The 11,723-nt window shown below is 56.9% G+C and overlaps 1 protein-coding gene across 1 annotated transcript; it reads left to right on the forward strand.

Moving 5' to 3' along the window:
* Positions 1-11,075, forward strand: Gusb (glucuronidase beta). Its single transcript, XM_090324398.1, has 12 exons — positions 1-249; positions 632-817; positions 1,032-1,213; positions 1,346-1,488; positions 1,824-2,011; positions 2,522-2,674; positions 2,753-2,931; positions 3,109-3,255; positions 4,213-4,297; positions 5,482-5,658; positions 7,604-7,739; positions 10,728-11,075. Exons 1-12 carry the CDS (start codon positions 40-42, stop codon positions 10,895-10,897), a joined length of 1,956 nt encoding a protein of 651 aa, XP_090180524.1. The 5' UTR covers positions 1-39; the 3' UTR covers positions 10,898-11,075.
* The last annotated feature ends 648 nt before the right edge of the window (positions 11,076-11,723 follow it).

An 11,723-nucleotide genomic window follows, 5' to 3' on the forward strand; every position in this document is an offset into this window, starting at 1 on the left:
GGAAAGGCGGCGGCGGAGCGGCGCGGGGCAGAGGGCGGCATGCGGGGCGCGCGGGCCGGGCTGTGGGCCGCGCTGGCGCCGCTGCTGTGCGGCTGCGCGCTGGCGCTGCGCGGGGGGCTGCTGTACCCCCGGGAGAGCCCCTCGCGGGAGCGCAAGGACCTCGGCGGCCTCTGGAGCTTCCGCGCCGACCTCTCGGACGGCCGGCGCCGCGGCTTCGAGGAGCAGTGGTACCGGCGGCCGCTGCGGGAGGTGCGGGGCCGGCGGGAGGTGCGGGGCCGGCGGGCGGGCGGGCGGCCCGGCGTGCGCGGAGCCCGCGCGGGAGCGGCCGGCGGCCCGCGGGGACGACGAGGAAGTGGCGGCGGGCGCCGCCCCGGGCAGCTTCCCGGCCTTGCGCCTCCCCGAGGCGAGAGCCGCGCCGCTCGAGCCCCGCGGCGTCCACCCCGGTGTTGGCAGCCTAGGCGCGGACCGGACCCCGGGGCAGCCCCCAGCACCGCCCCGCCTGCTGCCCTGCCGCGCTCCGCAGGCTCTGCAGCCCTCCGCGTGCCAGAGTCTAGCCGGGCCGCGGGTGCAGCCCGAGCGACGGCGGCCCTCGACTTCTAGGCAGCGAGCTGACCTGCCTGTTCCCCTGCAGTCAGGCCCCACTCTGGACATGCCCGTCCCCTCCAGCTTCAATGACGTGGGCCAGGATGGGCAACTGCGCCACTTCATCGGCTGGGTGTGGTACGAACGGGAGGTGACCCTGCCCCAGCGGTGGACCCAAGATCTGAGCACAAGAGTGGTGCTGAGGATCGGCAGTGCTCACTACTATGCCGTGGTGGTCAGTATGGGAGCTGCAGCCATCAGGAGGGGCCTTTGTGGCAGTGGGGACCCTCGGGCCCTGCCTCGGGCTCTGGGCAGTGTATTCACCAGTGCTGTCCAGTTTGTTGCCTTGGAGGTGTATCTTCTATGCTGGGGAGGCAGGTGGCAGCCAGCACCCGCCCTCTCCATGCCCTGCCCTGTTCCCCTGTCCCCACATCTCCACTTGTCTACAGTGGGTGAATGGGGTGCACGTGGCAGAGCATGAAGGAGGACACCTCCCTTTTGAGGCGGACATCAGCAAGCTGGTCCAGAGCGGGCCCCTGGACGCCTGTCGAATTACCATCGCCATCAACAACACCCTGACCCCCAATACCCTGCCGCCGGGGACCATTCACTACCAGAATGACTCCTCCAAGTGAGAGCCCCTCCCCACGCCTGGCTCAGAGACCTTCCTTCTGGAGACAAAGTGGTCCCAGGCCAGGCCCTGGAGACAGGGAGGCAAAAGGATTGGTCCAGGGTGGCTCATTCTTGTCCCTCCCCCCTCCAGGTATCCCAAGGGTTACTTTGTCCAGGACATAAATTTCGACTTCTTCAACTACGCGGGGTTGCATCGGCCTGTGCTGCTTTACACCACTCCCACGGCCTACATTGATGACATCACGGTCAGCACTGATGTGGACCAGGACACTGGTGAGGGCTCCTGGCACAGGCCGAGCCCCCCACCCCAGCTCTCTGCTTGGAAAGGCCCCTCACGAAAAATGCCCTTGGCTTCTCACGGCCCCCTAGAAGACCATCTGAGCTGCCAGTGGCTTTGGGATCACTAGTGACGAAATGAGGCCCAGGGAGAAACGGCTCTCTGGCCTGTTGTCACAGCCCAGGGGAACGCCCTGTCTTCCCAGTGGGCTCCCTCCTCCTCCTGCCTTTGCTGGATCTAACTAGACTCGGGGAGGGAGGCAGGGCAGTAGTGGCCCCAGGAGCCTGTCCTGTCCTCAGATCCCTCAGTGTTGGTTCCACCTTTCCTGTAGGGCTGGTGGGTTACCAGATTTCTGTCCAGGGAAGCGACCACTTTGAGCTGGAAGTGCGGCTGCTGGATGAAGACGGCAAAGTTGTGGTCCAGGGGTCGGGGCCCCAGGGCCTGCTGCTGGTGCCTGCTGCTCACCTCTGGTGGCCATACCTGATGCATGAGCACCCTGCCTACCTCTACTCACTAGAGGTAATGGTGGTTTGGGGCTGGTGCGCCTGTGTCCATGTGTGCCAGCCTCGGGGCTCGAGCTCAGAGACTGGCAGCTACCCTTGATCCACAGCTCCACTTCCAGCCTTTTGGTGATTGAGATAAGAATCACCGGGACTTTATTGTCTGGGCTGGCTTTGCACTGCAGTGCTCAGATCTTACGCCCCTCATTATGTAGGGTTGCAGGCGTGGGCCACTGGTGCCTGCGGAGGTCTGTTTTGCCACCACCCGCTCCCGCATCTAGGGCCTTGGTATTGACAGGAACTCAGGATGAGGTCGGCATCCTTTTCTGAGCTTTGTGACTTTTGTCAGATAGCCGGGAGGCCCAGGGGAGGGCTGGGCCTCTACTTTCTGCACTTCTGTTGGTGAGCACGGGCCTGCTCTGTAGGGGGATGGAGGGCGCCCTGCTGGGCCTGGAGGCCTGGAGAGGCGGCCCTGGCGGGCTTCCCGCGGCCGGCCTCACGCCGGTGCCTGGCTCCGTCGCCCCTGCAGGTGCGGATGAGCGCCCGGGCTGCGGACGGGCCCGTGTCCGACTTCTACGCGCTCCCGGTGGGCATCCGCACAGTCCGCGTCACCCGCACCCAGTTCCTCATCAACGGGCGGCCTTTCTACTTCCACGGGGTCAACAAGCACGAGGACGCGGACGTGAGCGGCCCTTCCGCCCCGGGGGGCGGGGTGGGGAGGGGGCGGGGACCGCGGCTCACCCCCCCCCCCCGCCCCCAGGTCCGGGGCCGGGGCTTTGACTGGCCCCTGCTGGTGAAAGACTTCCACCTGCTGCGCTGGCTGGGCGCCAACTCCTTCCGGACCAGCCACTACCCCTACGCGGAGGAGGTGATGCAGCTGTGCGACCGCCACGGGATCCTCGTCATCGACGAGTGCCCGGGCGTGGGCATCACGCTGCGGTGAGGCGGCCCGGCCCGCAGACGACGGCCCCGCCCCCGTACACGGCCCCGCCCCCGCCCCGCCCTCGCGGAAGGCCCCGGGACGGCCCCGCCCCCTACCCTGCCCCCGACCCGCAGGTGGCCCCGCCCCCGAGGCCCCGCCCTCACCGCGGCCCCTCCCCCGCCCCGCCCCCTCAGGGAGAGCTTCGGGAACGCGTCTCTGCAGCACCACCTGCAGGTGATGGAGGAGCTGGTGCGCCGCGACAAGAACCACCCGGCCGTGGTGATGTGGTCCGTGGCCAACGAGCCCGCTTCCTACCTGGAGCCCGCCGGCTTCTACTTCAAGTGAGACCGCGCCGGCTCCCCGGGTCCCCACCCCCCCGCCCCCGGGTCTCCCTCCCACCCCGGGGTCCCCTCCAACCCCGCGGGGTCCCCTCCAACCCCCGGGTCCTCCCCCCACCCCCGGGTCCCCGCATCCCCGAGTTCCCCCCACCCCCGGGTCCCCAGCCCCCCGCCCCCGGGCCCCCCCCAGCCCCCGGGTCCCCCTCTTACCCCGGGTCCCCTCCAAACCCCGGGTCCTCCCCCCACCCCCGGGTCCCCGCATCCCCGAGTCCCCCCCCCCCCGGGTCCGGCCCCCAGGTCCTCCCCATCCTCTCCTTGCCTTCCTCCCCACTCCTGGGCCTCCCCCTCCCCCCCCCTCGGTCCCCCTGCCCCCAGCCAGGCAGCAGCGACTATTACTTTATTGTGGGTGGCGGGGCCTCACTCAAGGACACCGGCCACAGCCCTGAGCCGAGGGCCCTCAGTGCCTCCTGAGAGGCAGCTAGGGCGGATTATCCATTAGCATAATGCACCTCCCACTGCAGATTCAGAATGAGCTCGGGCAGTGTGCAGGGAGTCCAGTGAGGACCTCGGCCGGGGAGGCTCCTTGAGTGCTGGCAGTGGGGCGTTAGGGAAGGTAGCGTTAGACCCGAGGAGCGCCTCAGCTGCTGCCCCCTCCTCCCCCGTGGTGTATGCCTGTCATGGCAGCTACATAGGAATCAAACAGGACTGCAGTCTAGGTCAGCCTGGGGAAGAAAATCTCTAGACTCTACCCCAAACCTAACTAAGGTGAGAAAAGGCTGGAGAGAAGGTGGTACAAGTGTAAGTGCAGGTTCTTGAGTTCAAACTCTAGCACCACCAACAAAACAACAAGAACCGCCCTTGGGGTGTGGAGGGCCGTGGCCTGTTCTTTGTGGAGGGAAAGGAAGAGATGCCAAGAGTACCTTCTGGCCTGACGGTCATATCTGCTGCCCTGGTGGACAGGACACTGATCGCACACACCAAAGCCTTGGATCCCTCTCGGCCAGTGACCTTTGTGACCAACTCCAACTATGCAGCAGACCGGGGGGTGAGCCGTATCTTCACAGCCCTCTCCCCCAACTTTGTCCTTTAGTGGTGTCCTGATGCTCCCCTCTTGCCTGCACCCAAGGAGACTGGGCGGAGGGGGGGGGGAGAAGGAGGGGACAGGGAGGAGGCAGAGGGAGGTGTACTTTCTGTTTAGACTCAGTGTGCTTTGCACACCTCTGGTCTTTATCAATCTGATAAGCTCATAAATCGTGGAAGGTTCCCGGTAGCCCTGGGGATTCTGCTGAGGGGCATTCCTGAAGGCTGGGTTTGGAAAGCCCACATCTCTCTCTGGGTTCCAGTTTTCTTAGTCCAGGGCCAGAGCCGAGGGAGGCCAGCCACTGCCCACCCTTCCCTCTGGACCATGGCTGGCTCCTGTCCTGGGTGCACCAGCCTGCAAGCCCAGAGCCTCTCCAGGACTGCAGTGGGCCACACTGACGCTGTAGACATGGGAGCAAGAGGGGGCTCTGACCCGGGGAGCCAAGGGGGGGTGAGAAGAGAGAAATCTCAAGTAAACAGTGGAACAGCTGTCACTTAGGGAGCTGTGGGGTTAGCAGGGTGGAGAAGCCTGGCCCTTGCTAAGTACCTTCAACCCTACCTTCCAAGAGGCACGGGCTGGGCTGAGTGAGACCTGCTCAGTGTCTGGGGGGATGTGCCTCATTTGGGGATCCTAGGGGGCCAGGGCCCTGGATGGGTCTCAGCGTTGCCATGACTAACCTAACCGGGGTGGGTTGGTCATCTGCAGTATGTACGCCAGAGCTCCTGCCGGAAAGGGGCCGAGGTCACGTGGGGAAGACACGGTGCGGCAGAGCGAGGTGCGGGACACTGTAGATTAGGTAGTGGGACCCAGGTGCTTGCTGTCCAGTCCTGGGGCTTGAGGCATTGCTCCCCACCTGCAATCTCCTGCGAGAATCTCCAGCTGCTCGGTGCCCGGCACTGCCTGGTATGTCAAGGCACATCATGCTTAAACATGCAATGCCTAACTCCAGTGCCGGAAGAAGAAAGGACACTCTTGTGAGGAGAGCCCCAGCTGTCCTTCCCCTGCTGGGAGCACAGAAATAAGGAGCCCCTGGCAGAGGAGCAGGACCCGGCTGCCCTGGAGCCACGAGGCCCCCTTGGCTGTGCCACCCCATTCCCTCTGGGGGCGGGAGGGCTCTGCCTGTGAGCCCTGGTGTGTGCTGTTCCCAGGCTCCGTACGTGGACGTGATCTGCGTGAACAGCTACTACTCTTGGTACCATGACTCTGGGCATCTGGAGGTCATCCAGCTGCAGCTGCAGACCCAGTTCGAGAGCTGGTATAAGACCCATCAGAAACCCATCATCCAGAGCGAGTATGGAGCAGATTCCATCCCTGGCTTCCACGAGGTACCGTGACATCACGTTGCAGCCCCTCTCCACTCACCTGGCCCAGGTTGCAGGCCTTCCCCTTGTCTGCTTGGCTCTCAGAGGCCTATCCTGAAATGCAGCTCTGGAGCTAGAAAAAACATGGCCTAGAGGTCGAGTGCCTGCCTAGCATGCAGGAAGCCCTGGGTTCAATTCCCCAGAACCACATACACAGAAAAGGCTGGAATGGCACTGTGGCTGGAGTGATAGAGCACTAGCCTTGAACAAAAGAGCCCAGGAACAGTGCCCAGTTCTGAGTTCAAACTACATGACTGGCAGAAGACAAAGAAATAAGACATGGCTTCTTCTACACTTCCGTCTTTGCCATGCATCTCATGTAGAGTTTAGCCTTCTTAGAGGCAATCAGGGCTGGCTGGGTTTGGTTGTCTCCTGATGGAAATTCTAAGACCTGAGCCTCTGGAAAGTTCTCATGAGGTAGAAACTCAGACTGTCCCGCCAACACCTTTTCCACCATCCGTCACGTGGGTCACCAGGAGTGAGCTGTGGCTGTCCCCTGTCACTTGGCTCGCTGTGGCCCTGTCCCAGACCCCTGCTCTTCCTGGGCTCCTCCTCCCCAAGCGCTCCCCTCAACTCACTTGCAGCTTGTACCTTAGGGTACAAGTCTTCGAGACAGCAACGCCCTGCTGCCGTTTCTTATTCCATTGTCAGCGTTGCCACAAGCAATGTGAGGCTAGTTACCTGGTGAGCAGGTAATAGCAGCTCCATGCCCGCACCAAGGCAGCGTGACTCGCAAGGGCACTCACAGGTGAGTCACGTCGGAGCCACTCGAGCTCTCAAAATGTCCCAGCAGCTACTTGAAACTTGAAGCCCAGTGTAACTCCACATAGAGCCCCGCGTGCCTGGGGTGCTGGCTGAACCCCCAGCACCACCCCACATGAAACCAGAAGCAAGCGGCACAGCACACATGCCTGGAATTAGGAGTAGGGACCCAGAGGTCTGCCCCGTCTCTCACCAAAAGTGACAGTGGTGCAGTGGCATGCCGTCCTGTCGGCCGGCTGGGCGGGAGGTGTGAATGGGCGATGGTGATCCAGGTGGTCCAGACATCAGCATGAGGCCAAACTCACAAAAAAAAACAGACAGGGGCTTAGCTCCAGTGGTAGAATGCTTGCCTAGCAAGTAAAGGCCCAAGTTCAAGTCCCAATACTGCTCCCCAAAGCAAAACCTTAAGGCAAAGCTGGTGTGGTGGCTCATGCTTATAATCCCAGCTAAGACAGGAGGTGGAAGTCAGCCTGGGATACATAGCTAGATTTTCTCTGAAGGACAAACAACCTGGGTGCCAGTGGCACACGCCTTCATCCTAGCTCTTCAGGAAGCTGAGGTCTGAGGATCACCTTTTGAAGCCAACTTGGGCAAGAAAGTTTGTGAGGCTCTTATCACCAGTGAGCCACAAAAAAGCTGGTAGCAAAACTGCAGGGCACTGGCTCAGTGACTGCCCAAGTCTTGAATTCAAGCTCCAGGGTCAACACAAACAGAAAGAGAAAAAAAAAAAAATTCAAGAGCCAGGTGTTGGTGGCTATGCCTGTAACCCTACTCAGGAGGCTGAGAGCTGAGGAGCTCCTTTCAGTGCCAGCCAGGGCACTAAAGACCACGAGACTTATCTCCAGTTAACATTAGCTGTAGCTAAAGCAGCAGGGAGGTAGCCTTGAGCTGAAATGCTCAGGGACAATACCCAGAATTCAAGTCCCATGACTGGATTGGCCAAAAAAAAAAAAAGTGGGGGGGAGATAAATATCAAATTATACTAAATAATAAAGCAGTTACTAATTACTCTGGAAATCTTTTTGTACTTTGAGTTACCTAGGACCTGGCTGTGAGTACACCATCATTTGCAAGCCCCACAGCCCAGGGAGAGGACGAACGTTTATTTTTGTCTGTTTACTAAAACCATCCTGGCCTTGAACCCCAGGACCCCCCTCTGATGTTCAGTGAGGAGTACCAGAAGAGCCTGCTTCAGCAGTACCATTTGGTTCTGGACCAGAAACGCAAAGAGTACGTGGTTGGAGAGCTTATCTGGAATTTTGCTGATTTCATGACTAACCAATGTAAGTGACACCTTGGCTTATGGAATAAACTATTTCTGAATTTTTTCAGTTCTGAGCACTTGGAGTACTGGAAACAAATGGAGCACTGATTTAATCAACTTAGGTTATAGAATATTTCCTAGGAAAAGTTGTCTTTATCAACAGCAAAGCCATTTTGTGCTTGCCATTTTTTTGGTTAAAAGGAAATAGGAACCTGCTAGTGGGCTCATGCCTGTAAACTTAGTTTCTCAGGAGGCAGAGATCTGATGTTTGTGGTTCAGAGTTCACCAGGGTGGAAAGTCTACGAGACTTCCATCTCCATTAATCCCCCAAAAGTCAGAAGTGGAGCTGTGGTTCAAGTGGTATAGAGCTAGCTTTGAGCAAAAAAGCTCAGGGACAGCACCCAGGCCCTGAGCTTAAGCCCCAGTACTGGCTCAAATACATACATGCACATGTACACATGTACACATGCACATGCACCTGTGCCAGTGGCTCACATCTATAATCCTACCTACCGAAGAGACAGAGATCTGAGGATCCTGGTTCAAAGCTATCCCAGGCTGGCTCACTAGGTGGTTAACCAGCATAAAGCCAGAAGTGGAGATGTGGCTCAAATGGTAGAGCACCAGCTTCCAGGGAAAAAGCCAAGTGACAGTGTGAATCCCAGAGCTCAAGCTCCAGTACTAGCACAAACACACAAAAAAGCAGCCTTTATCTCAGAGAAGGGACCTAAGCTTGGGAAGCTTATGAGCAGCAGACTCTCAGAGGACAAGTGAGATTTGAAGCACCTTGGGTATGAGTGTTTAAAAGGCTTAGGAGAGGGGCCTGGAGTTTGGCCTAGGGTTAGAATGCTTGCCTAGCATGCACAAAGACCTGGGTTCCATTCCTTGGTACCACATACATAGAAAAAAATGCCAGAAGTGGTGCTGTGGCTCAAGTAGTAGAGTTCTAGCATTGAGAAAATGCAGGGACAGTGCTCAGGCCCTGAGTTCAAGGCCCAGGACTGGCAAAAAAAAAAAAGCATTGGAGAATGCAGGAGTGGTGAGGTTGGGCCACTCCGCCACATTCCTGTGCATTTCTGGCTCTTTCATAGCTCTGGGGAGAGGACTTGGGAGCAGGAGAGAGGACAGATGGCTCACTAGAAGACAGAGGGAAAGGAGATACTTAGTGGATGAAACTGGGTGAGAAAATGGGGAGGGGTGGAACACAAACCTCCAATGCACTGCTCATGACAGTGGGGTGGCTAGGACAATGGCTCCGTATCCAGCCTCTCCACTTCAAGGCTTGGCTTTCATTTTCATTTCTTTCCTCCCCCCTCCCTCTCTTTCTACTTTTTTTTTTTGATCGTGGGGCTTGAACTCTGGGCCTGGGTGCTGTCCCTGAGCTCTTTAGCTCAAGGCTTCCCTTTTGAGCCTCAGGGCCACTTCTGGTTTTCTAGTGGTTAATTGAAGATACTAGTCTCAGTCTTTAGTGCCCAGGCTGGCTTTGAACCAAGATCCTCCGATCTGAGCCTCCTGAGTAGCTAGGATTAGTCATGAGCCACGGCACCAGCTCTTTTTCTTCTTGTCCTGGGGCTTGAACTCAAGAATTGAGCACGGTGCTTGGGCTTTCTCCAGGCTAGAGCTCTGCCACTTGAGCCACAGCACATCTGGCTTTTTCTAGAACTTGGATGTTTATGCATGCTACATGCCCAGTCCCTTGGCTTTCATTTACTTGTTTGATGAAGTACTTGGCAGTACTAGGTATTTACTTGCTGCCTTTTTTTTTTTTTTTTTTTTTTTGTCCTGGGGCTTGAATTCTGCTTAGGCCCTGTCATTGAGCTCCTTTTGCTCAAGGCTAACACTACCACTTGAATCACAATGCCTCTTCCAGCTTTTCCTGTGATTAATTGGAGAGAAGAGGCTCATGGAGGCCAGGAGTTTGGCCTAGTAGTAAGAGTGCTTGCCTAGCATGCACACATACTACCACATACATAGAAAAGGCTAGAAGTGGTGCTGTGGCTCAAGTGGTAGAGCTCTAGCCTTGAGAAAACCCAGGGAGAGTGCTCAGGCCCTTAGTTCAAGCCCTAGGACTAGAAAAAAAAAGAAAGAAAAAAGAGGCTCATGGACTTTCCTGCTTTAGCTGGCTTTGAACTATGATCCTCAGATCTCATCCTCCTGTGTAGCTAGGATTACAGGCATGAGCCACTGGAACCCAGCTTTTTTTTTTTTTTTTCTTTTCTTTTCTAGTGGGGTCTTACTATATTGCCAGACCAGCTCAAACTCCTGGGCTCAAGCAATTTTCCTGCTCCTGCCTCTTCCTCCAAAGTAGCTAGGACTATAGGCATGCACTATAACCGTGTAAAAATTACTCAAGACTCTTACTCCCAATTAACCGCCAGGAAAAAAAAAAATGGAAGTGATGTTGTAGCTCAAAGTGGTAAAGTGCTAGCCTAGCGTAGAAAAAGCTCAGGGGCAGTATCCAGGACCCGAGTTCAAGCTCCATGACTGAAAAATAAAATGTTGAAACTTCTGGTGGGAAGACCTTCTTTTCCACTGGGCCATGGCTTCTTACTGAGACAGGGAGAAACTGTCAAGAGTTCAGTCCTGGCTGGTGATCTGCACAGGCTGCCAGGCGAGAGGTCACCTCCGAAGGGCATGACGTCCACCAGAGACCTCAGGCATGTGCCCACCAGCAGCTGTGCCTTGAAAGGGTCTCAGGCCTTTCCAAGAGTAACTCATCCAACCTCTCTACCCTTTTATCAGACTGCTGAGTCAGTGGGAAATAATGCTGTGTTGTTACAGTATGAATTGTGCTTATTATATCATGTATCTTTACTCTGAGGGGGGGAAAATGAAACTATTTTGAAACCCTTTTTCTCCTAGGAGAGCAGGAATGCATGCAGAAGGAAGGGGCAGTGTTTCTATGAGTACTCTAACCTGGAGGTGTCCCTGAGAAGCCCTGGCCACTCTACTGCTTCCAGGATGGCCTGTCAGAAGCCATCTGAAATACTTTTGTCTTGTTTTTCAGCACCCAACAGAGCAATAGGAAACAGAAAGGGGATCTTTACTCGACAGAGACAGCCCAAAAGTGCAGCCTTCCTCCTGCGAGACCGCTATTGGAAACTTGCCAATGAAACCTGGAACCGCCACTCAGAGCCCAAGTTACAGTATTTTGGAACCAGACCGTTTTCTTTTTAAAGTCGGAACTACCTCTGCTGAAGATACCCCATCCCCGTCATCCCCAACCACGGGGAGGGGCAGCGTCCAGCCCACGCCCAACACTGCCTCCAGGACTGTTCTCTGCTACACACACCTCTTGTCTGGACTTGGGGTGATGTTAAAGGGACATGGGAATAAAGAGTTAATATGCCTCAAACAGAGTAATGCCTTGTCTTCTGGAAAGCCGAAAGCATTTCTGCACATCAGCTTCTCTTCAGAGCCTTAGCCTTGAGAAGCTGCTGCTCCCGCCCACACCAGGCCTAGAGCTGCCTGAGGATCTTTCAGCCAGGCCGGCCCCCATCCAGTGAGGTAACTCACTGCCTGTACGCCCCACAGAACCAGTGTTTCATCTGCACCAGGAACTCTGTCATGGTGCAAGAATGGAGGCTAAGAAAGATTTAGACACTGGTGAGGGAAGACTTTGGCTGTATGTAGTCCTGTCAGGTGGATGGGTGAGTGCAGGAACCACTTTACTGTGTCACAGCTGATGCCACCAGCATCCTCTCCTTGGTGCTTCTCCCACCTCCACCTTCCGCAGGCTTCGTTCAGGCAAGCACAGCAGCCCTGACGTTCCAGTGCCCCGCTAGGCTTCGTGTAAAGTCACATGCTATGAATAAGTACTTTTTGGTGGCCAACCACACCCGAGACATGAGCCAAGATGTAAACACAACATGATTTGCTTCCTTGTCACATCTTCCCATGTCACAGCACGTCCCTTTCAGGAGGCCCCTGCACTCTCACTCATCTTGAAGCTCACAGCTCTTGAGCCATGCAGTTTGTTGCTAGGTCATTGAAGATAGTGTCT

The sequence above is a fragment of the Megascapheus bottae genome, chromosome 34 (genome assembly GCF_031878675.1).
Source record: "Megascapheus bottae isolate mThoBot1 chromosome 34, mThoBot2.hap1, whole genome shotgun sequence".
Classification (NCBI taxonomy): Eukaryota; Metazoa; Chordata; class Mammalia; order Rodentia; family Geomyidae; genus Megascapheus; species Megascapheus bottae.

Bases quoted from the DNA above. Each gene is read 5' to 3' on its own strand.
- Gusb (XM_090324398.1), top strand. From the start codon at position 40: ATGCGGGGCGCGCGGGCCGGGCTGTGGGCCGCGCTGGCGCCGCTGCTG. The intron at 4,298-5,481 runs GTGAGCCGTATC...TGCTGTTCCCAG, and splicing joins ACTATGCAGCAGACCGGGGG to GCTCCGTACGTGGACGTGAT. The intron at 5,659-7,603 runs GTACCGTGACAT...CTTGAACCCCAG, and splicing joins CCATCCCTGGCTTCCACGAG to GACCCCCCTCTGATGTTCAG.